This window comes from Primulina huaijiensis, chromosome 16, assembly GCF_012295235.1.
Source record: "Primulina huaijiensis isolate GDHJ02 chromosome 16, ASM1229523v2, whole genome shotgun sequence".
NCBI lineage: Eukaryota > Viridiplantae > Streptophyta > Magnoliopsida > Lamiales > Gesneriaceae > Primulina > Primulina huaijiensis.
In genome coordinates, this window is record NC_133321.1 from 15,510,250 (window position 1) to 15,519,366 (window position 9,117).

At 35.0% G+C, this 9,117-nt stretch overlaps 1 protein-coding gene across 2 annotated transcripts; it reads right to left on the reverse strand.

The window, feature by feature from the left end:
* Window positions 1-1,292: 1,292 nt before the first annotated feature.
* Window positions 1,293-8,871, reverse strand: LOC140961357 (phosphatidate phosphatase PAH2-like). Of its 2 annotated transcripts, XR_012172338.1 has the most exons (11): window positions 6,305-8,871; window positions 4,996-5,303; window positions 4,833-4,906; window positions 3,950-4,034; window positions 3,608-3,694; window positions 3,202-3,274; window positions 2,517-2,560; window positions 2,129-2,257; window positions 1,947-2,045; window positions 1,666-1,788; window positions 1,293-1,533 (listed from the first exon to the last, which is right to left on the reverse strand). XR_012172338.1 is itself a non-coding variant. In XM_073419831.1 (10 exons), the coding sequence occupies exons 1-10, from the start codon at window positions 8,049-8,051 to the stop codon at window positions 1,732-1,734; spliced, it is 2,703 nt and encodes a 900-aa protein (XP_073275932.1). In that variant the 5' UTR covers window positions 8,052-8,871; the 3' UTR covers window positions 1,293-1,731. The 2 variants fall into 2 exon arrangements, 1 of the variants encoding a protein (XP_073275932.1); XM_073419831.1 differs by having other exon boundaries at window positions 1,293-1,788.
* Between the last annotated feature and the right edge of the window lie 246 nt (window positions 8,872-9,117).

The window sequence follows — 9,117 nt, forward strand, 5'->3', positions numbered from 1 at the left end:
TATATATATTAAAAATTTATGATACAAATATCCTATTTAAGCCTAACTTTAATAATGTAGTATGCATATACTAAATAATTGGTATAAGTTCAAAATAATCTATTGATAATCATTGAATATAATAGTATCAACTATATTTTTAGAATAGGTTTCTAGTGCAACACGATTCATATTTGTAATGAAAAGTAATATATTTGATATAAAAAATAATATTTGTGATTCAAATCAGCATATATTACACAATATATTTTTGACATAGAAAATAATATTTTTCATTCAAATCAACATATATTACATAATATTTCTTCATAATATAACTAACAAAAAAAATATGTTTTTGTAGTGACAATTAATGATTTAGATATTAACATAATATTTTTCATGGGTCGAATAATTTCACTCAAATCAGATATTATACAATATTTTTTTAATAACATCAATAACAAAAAAAATTATATTTTTGTAGTGAAAAATAATACATCGGATATAACAAGTAATATTTTTCATTGGTCGAATTGAAGATGATATCTATTTTACAGAATGGACCTGTGAGACATTCTCACTTGAGTTTTTGTTTGTCATACAACAATTTTTAATGTATATCTAAGATTTAACATACATATCTACACAGGAAAATAATTGTATGACTTCTTTTAAAAGTTGAACCTCTTATTGGAGAGAGGATATTTCACTATACCATGTAGTGAGGAATACACGTCTACTTTCGAGGATTCTAATTCCAACAAAAAGCTAAAGGTTCCTTGACTATAAATTGATCGCTATGTAATATAATTTTCCTCACACAAGTAAAATCAAACACATAGAAGGGGGCAACAAATTAGGACATGACAATAATTCGGAATACCTATGCTCGAGACGATGGGAAATATGAAATGAGCACCGAAGAGTTCAAGAAGTGGTTTAAGAAATTCGATAGCGATGGAGATGGCCGTATAACCGTGGAGGAGCTACAGAAGGTAATCGAAGCTAACGGTAGCTGGTTCTCGAGGTGGCTCAGTAAGTCGAAGGCGAAGCGTGGCATGAAGTTTGCCGACGAAAATTCCAACGGAGTAATTGATGAAAACGAAATAACTAAACTTGTGGAGTTCGCTCGTAAGGAATTAGGCATTAATGTTGTTGCTTGATAAATATGCAAACTAGCTATTTTGATTTGTCACCTCCTTTCTTTCAGTCCCTATATCTCATTAATCTGTATAATGAAGTATTCTATGCAATCTCAGCATATTTAACACAACTACAAGAGTACTCTTTGCACTTTGCACGAAGAAACATTACCAATCAAATTGTATTTGTATTGAAATTTTACATCATATAGTATGCAACCACTTTTAAGTCCATACAGCACTGCTCTACGATTTACAAAATCATGTTTACGGAATTTTACATCTTCCCAGGTTTACATAAAGAAATATGGGATCTATAGGCAATGTAGAGGTAAAAATATCTATAACTTGGTATTGTATAGCTTTGAACATTCCATTCAACACTGATTGAAACTGGATGACTAAGTATCTGCAAGGATGATATTCGAATTAGTCGTTGACTAAAAGCCTCTCGGTTCTTTTCTTAGACTACACACAACGTTCTATCAGATTTCACAGAAACGGGGAGACAGATAATTGTCATGATGGAGTTTGAAGTTACCTGAAACAGTTCCAGTCATTAAACATGCTGCCTTAGTTGCTTGCCTCCATTTCAAGTTGCTCGATGTTAAATGTCAACGGCTGGAGGGGGAAGTTTCCAGTAATTCCAGGAATTAAAATCTTCCTGTAACGAGATTGAAGGATTGAAATCTTGCCCATGTAAAGGAGAAAGACGAAGTTTCAACTTTAGTAGAAAATCGAAGAGATAAAGGCTTGCACATCCATAAGTTGATGTGATTATTGACATGTGAAAACAGATCATTAAAATTCAAAGACACGAACCTGTTCACATGAGGACATGCAAGGAAACATGCCGTGTACAAGGGAGTGAAGAGATAAGTATGATTTGGTGTCAACGCGCCGGTTTACAACAATCTCACCCTGTAAAAAACAAAAAAACCACAGTAAATTAAGACAACATTCTCACATATGGAAAGCCTCACAAACGAACATTTTTGGAGTACCTTTGGATTTATGATGAATATTTTACCCCTTGGAATCCCAACTTTAAGATAGCTAAACTCATCAGTGTCTCTATTTCCAAAGCCAGCATAAAATGGATTCTTATCAGCGGGAAACAATGCCTTGATGTCCTGGAAAATTTAACGACCAATATGATAGTCTCCTCAGTTGCGTTAGTCAAAAGACATTATTAATGTTCCCAAAATTAGAACAACGCATTTGATAGTTCCACAAAGCTTTGGTGCTTACAATGATTTCAGATACAAACTTTAAATCATCGATATTTTACCATTATAGATGGATAAACTACTAATATCTCTAATCAATTTGTGAGATGCTAAAAATCTATTGGTTTCAGCCCCGATGAGATAAAATAATAAAGGGTCTGACCTCCAAGCAACCGATTTTGAATTCATGAGGGGCTCTTCTAACAACTGCATATAGGAAAACAGAAACTTCTCAATTAGTAGTTCATTGGCACATTGAAAATATTATCCTTCATATAGCATACAAGTTAGAAAGCACAGAAATATTATCGTCAAATTGAGACTTGAACCCTAACTCAACTCTAAAAAACTAGCTTAAGGAGAGAAAATTGTTTAAGTCTACAAATATAACTTCCAAGGACTTGATCCAGCCGACGTGGGACATCTAATATATACCCCACACGCCCATGAATAAACAAGTGGAACGTGAGTTTACATTATCGGGTGGCCCATAGTGTAGTTCAACACATAATGGTTAGTTTGAGACATGATCGAAATCTGTCTCTAATAACATGTTAAGATTGAGATTTGGGCCTAATTCAACTCAAAAAATCTAAAGAGAGAATGCCCATATATAAAAATCCTAAAGATTTAATCCAGCTGATATGGGACATCTAACACTTATTTTCAAATACAAGTATCAATAAACACGTCTTTCCCAATAGCTCTACCAAGCGGGAATACATGTGATGTACCCAAATTATTGGACAATACTGGAAAATTTTAGGATACTTGGGTATTCCTGTTCCCTGATGAGGTTAACCACGGTGTTAGGAAAATAAGCAGCAAAAGTTGGAGGAATCAATGACCTTCTCGAAATAGAGAGGGAAAGAGTCCATCAGGAGAGATGAGGACAGGCCCATCTGGTAAGGCTTTTCCATCCTGAAAAAATAGATGAACACCCTCAAAAGACATGTATGAGCAAGAAATTCAAAATGCATGACAAAACTCACTAAAAACCCAAGAATTCTAAATTTTTGTTCGTTTTTGCTATTTGGATTGTAGTTTGCCGGTATTAATTTGTGATCATCACTATTGTATGAGTGAAGGAAACTAGTTTAAAACAGACCATCAACGAAAAGAGACAAACAAAACAAAAATATTTATATCATATTTATCATGTGAAATGCAACTTTAGTGAAGGGTGTCTTCCTATGCTTATCTGAAAGCTGAGATCATTCTCTCAAAAAAAATCTGAGATCATAAAAAAAGTACCTGCTTGATATTAAACAAGAACTGTCGAGTATGAAAAGCCTGAGAAATCGAACGTGCACTGAGGAAAAGTAACTGATATCCATTTTCCTACATCATGCAAAACCAAAAAAATCATTACCAACTCATGCAAACTGAAAGCTTTCTTCATTTATATGCTCTAGAAGCAATTTAAATTCAGAACATACACACGGATCAAAGGAAACAATGCTACTGAGAATGGTAACAGCATATATTAATGTTCTCCATAATATACACACATGTAGTGCATATAAAGATAAATATGATAAGTTCTATAATAAAAACTATTTTTGCAAGTTTAATTCTATTCTGAGATTACCCAACCTTTATAGCAGAGAAGAGATGTGCAACACCTATCTGGGACCAATCCATACCAACCAAAGGCATAACCTGTCCTAGAAGATCAGACCTACAATATTCAACACGACCAAAGTGAGACTGCTAGATAGAATAGATATGAAGTCATAGAGAAGAATGACAGAAAAAGTATGACCAACTTAACGACCAATACCAAGCCATTGTTAACACATTTTGATAAATTAAGTTTGTCTGTTGTACTACACAATTACTTTTTGGTTAGAGAAATGCAAATTAGAATACTAAAAGATTTGATTCCAGAAAATCAAGTTTGCAAAAGCCACAAAACCGAGTTCGCAAAAGTTCCCAGTTTTTTCCTCGGAGCAATGTATTTCAAGTGATGATAAAATAATCAAAAGTCTATTTCCATAATTTAAGAAGGCATGCAAGAAAAAATCCACACCATAGCTTGATATGCATGATAAAAAAAACTTGGTGTGTGCAAAGCAGAAGGTAAGAATATAAAAATATATTAAATGTGACAACAAACTTCATTGTGGAATTAAGAAGCCACAAGCAGTGAACCACTGCCGGAAAGAAACATTAAACCAATCCAAAAATGTGAATATCAAGATATTGATGAGAACTAGATAAACACAAAAAGTTTGCAAAGAAACGCTCAAGTAAGACGCATCATAGTATAACTGTAGCAAGATTTGCATCTACTTGAAACTTACAGCAACTTGAAAAGAAATGCAAAGAAAAAGTTGCAGGTATGACCAGTATAAAATCGATGAATTTCAAAAAGACAAAATATCATTTGTGACAAATTAAAAAAATCTTGATTCCACATTGTAGTGTCGTAATGCTTTGCAGGGAAAGAAAAACAAGAATCCAAGGAAATATATACCGAGTAATTGTCCCATCAACATCAGAAATCACAATTTGAGTGTCCCATCTCCACAGGAAAATTCGGGCGTCAACCTGGAACAGTGATATTCAAGAAGAAGTGTTACAGTGAGGTGAACAGGCTTTAAAGAGAGATTCTCATAAAACAATGAGACAAAAGCGACCTGTTGCTTCCCCAGCATCGAAGTTGAGAAGGTGAAGACCACTATATTCTTCCCTTCTTTTAATTTTAAAGACATCAGTTGTTCACATGTTGGAGTAAGTGCCCTTACTTTCTTCTTGTTTACCTTAACTTTTGTATTATCTTTCACCACCTCCGAATCTGCCATTTCCTCAAGAATCTCTACAGCATTAGAATTTTCACTGCCATCCAAAGATGGGTGAGAAACTTTCACGCATCTTGATCTTTTAATAGAGAAAGGCCAACTTCTCCTGCTTCCTCTCAATGAATTAATTGGCTTAGGTGGGTTTCCTGCAAGATCTCTAACGGTCAACATAAAAATTATTCCTGCTTCAAATTTGAATTCTCAAGAAGAGCTAAACAAAGGTTACAAACTATACCTGATTCTGGATATACAAAAACAAATCATTTCCCTACTGACAACTAATCCAAGCTATATGTAAGAAACTAACAGCTGGCAAAACTATCATTAGAATTCACGAGTTGACAAGCTGCAAAAGTCCAGGTTTATCAAATGACCACTCATCTAATAGCTTAAAATGTCAAGAAATAAAAGACATTGACTATTATTTTCTCCACATTTGAAATCCTGTGCAAGCGATTTTTAATATTTGAATCCTAGAATGTGTACACTCATTTCCATAAATGGTTGACAGGGGTACTTGGAACTAGGACCCTGGTCACCACTGTATTAAAAAGTTTACGCTGTCGGAGAACTAAGACAGTAAATATATATGGTTCCAAACAATATAAATTGTTTGTTAAATTACCAAAGTCGAGAACTGTTACGGACTTCGATTAGAGAGGTCTAATGAGTTGCGTTTTGGCAAGAAAATATCAAATAGCCCAAAACCACAATGCAGGGAGGGGGAAAGAACAAAGAACAGATAATAGAATTGGAGGAGGGTATTCAAGCATTTTTTTCGGTTATTGGTTAGATTATGCTAGGGGCAAGAGGATTGTGTGTAAAGGACTTGCTCCTTGGTTGAGTTTTATTACTCAGATTATTGAATCTATATTTTTTATATATAAGTTTTGTTCAGTAATTCTTGTTGCTTGTGAGGTTGGAAATTTAGCACATAACGAGAACAAATCAACCATAAAATAGAAACTTAACCAGAAAGATCGAAAATGATCCAGAGATAATAATAAAATCCAATATATCAACAACTGGTTCTAGATTCAAAATCCTAAATCAGGCATTCACAAGATACAACGCCTACATCAATTACTGGCTATACTGGAAAAAATTAAACGAGATCGTTATTGGTAAAATGAAATAATTTTCTTACCATTGAACGTTTTAACACGTCTCTCTTCACTCTCTTTTAGAAATTTAACATCTTCAGCTGATTTCACGCTTGAATTCCGTAAAGGGTTGAAAGAATGGGCACCGTCACGTACTTGAAGATTATCATTCAGAGGCCACAAATGGGGAAATGATCTCACCTTTCGCGTAAGTTCCTTAGGTTGATCATGACCAGATGTGTCAATGCTAGCATCACTAGATATGGTTCTTAATCTTCTTCCCTTGAGATTACCATCAATTATGTAGTCATTTATAACTGCCTTGTCTAAGGAAAAACTGGGGCAAGATTTTGGAATACCAGACATATCATCTCCATCAGCAACCCTTAATGAACATGACGAATTGGATTCTTTTCCCTCATGATCTGCATGAGCAAACACTGAGTGTTTTGCATCATTGGAAGAAACTTGGTCCAGGTTACCAAAAACTAGTTGCTTTTCCTCCAAAGTTCTTGATGATGGAATAAATTGGTTATCACAATTAAAATTTGACATTTGAGGATACGAATCAGTGACAGAGGTTTCGACAAAAAAGGTTCCTCCATTCAAAGATATTTTTTCTTCCCGAACTACGGTGAATTGATCCCCTTTCCCCAAACATTCTTGGATGTTAAAAAGTTCATGTTCATGAAGCAGATCTCTTTCTGTTCCAGATTTCAAGTCAGATAGTGACGGAGTCCTTTTATGAGCAGTTTCAGTATTGACAGAGACTTCCCCGCAGTCACCATAACTACAGGATAAATTTTCTTCTTTAATGGATCTGTCCAACTCAACTCCTGAACCTTCTGGCTTTTTAGATTCATAAATGACCTTGATATCAGCATCTGTTAAATTCACGACCTTTTCATCCGATTCTTGAAATTGTGATTCACATTTCACTACCTCAGAGATAATAGTCACAGAATTCACATGGTAATCTTCTCTAACTGAGCCTGACTCGTCAGTCAAATAAACATCTTCTCGAGCACATTCAATTGAGGTGGCTGGTTCAGCCACAGACCCCAAATCTAAACATTTCAGTACCATACAATTTTGCCCAACAGTGCTCTGGAGTTCCTGGGAGCTTGAACAAGATATAACACCTAGTGCATCCGAAGTACAACCATAATCTTGCAAACTATTATAGGCCACGTCTTTTGTTACGTCTTCAGCAGAAAACCGTGAGGAGTTATCTTTTCTGCGCCTAGAGGAAGCAAGATTAGTGCACCACTTCAACTCCAAGAGATCAGCTGCAATCTCTGCACGCTCCAAAGATTCGGTCCTAATAACACCAGATGTGTATTCCTCCTCTCTCCCAAAAACATGTTCCAAAATCTGTGATCGGCGAGAATTGGTCCTAAACGCACCATTCCTATTATTTTCACAGGCATTTGAATCAGACCAACTATTGTCAGATTGCCTATCCATGTCCTCACCAGAAGAGGACGGAGGGGAGTATGCGAACTCTTCTTCTACATCAACCTCCTTCATAAAATAGGCTTCCCCTTTATGATCAAGATGCATATGAAAACCTGCTTCGACACCGTTGACACTAATGCCAACAACCTTCTCTTTGGTCTTCAACACACCCTGAAACTTCCCAAACCGAACATACCATGGCGACGACTTATAACTCCCATCAGGCTGTTCCACCACAATTATATCTACAGCACCACCAAAGGGATGAAACGGCCCAGAGACAGTATAAACACTTTTACTTATATAGCTACCTAGCTTACCCACAGCTTGCATCTTTTAAAATATAGAGCAAAAAACACCTGACAGCCAACCACCTAAGGAAACTTGAGATCACCTCAAGAATAGAAAATCCATAGTCCAAAAACCATCAAAACTAGATTCCTTGCGGTAGAAAATAAATACCTACAACCAACCAACAGTAAAACTACCACCTTTTTCCTTTGCTTCCGTTCTTTCACCAATAATTTAAATTTCAAGGATAACCCGGATATAGAAATACTAAAAAGTTCAAAACTTTAAGAATCCCGTATAATAAGCGATGGAAATAACAGACTTTTCTGACACCTGAAGAATAGAAGAAACCACACAAAAAAGAGAACAAATATGTACGAGTAAATAATCAATGTACAAAAGAAGATTCAAATAATATGATCCACTGATCAAGACCAATTGAAGAATCTGCAGCAGATACGGAATTCAGCTCAAAAAAGCTGCCGATTAATGGATTCAAGAATCAAAAAACAACCTTCAAGGAACGCTCACACAAGCAGCAAACCGCCATAGGCTAAGCGTGGAACAACAGTTGGCATGGACATCATATACCCTTTTATTCGAATGTCCCCCGAACGCCAATAATAATTACAGATCATTCATAAACGCAAAATACGCAAACCTCTTGCAAAGACATCAAATTTAACACACCTTGCAACACGATATGATTCGATTTCTCAGGCGATAAAAACTGGCATAATATAACAATTATGATTTAAAAAGGGGGATCGAAATTTTAAACATTCTTGACTGATTTTCTTTTTTGTCGGATTTTTCATAGGATCTTCAGATATTCTGGTTTTTTTTACTTTTATCTGGCGAGGTGGAGTGACACGTGAACTTGTCTTAAATGAGTTGGATCGATGATGATTTTAATTTCAATACAAAACTAGTATTAAAGTTTTTGACATTCAAATTATATTTGTATTAATTTGAAATTTTTTTGTTTCATTTTTATACATATACATAAATCCTTTTTATATATTAAATTGGGCATAATAGACACAAAAATTTGGGATGTTTGTATATCTAATACTATATTGTTGAGATCGGACTTGTAGCTCAGTTA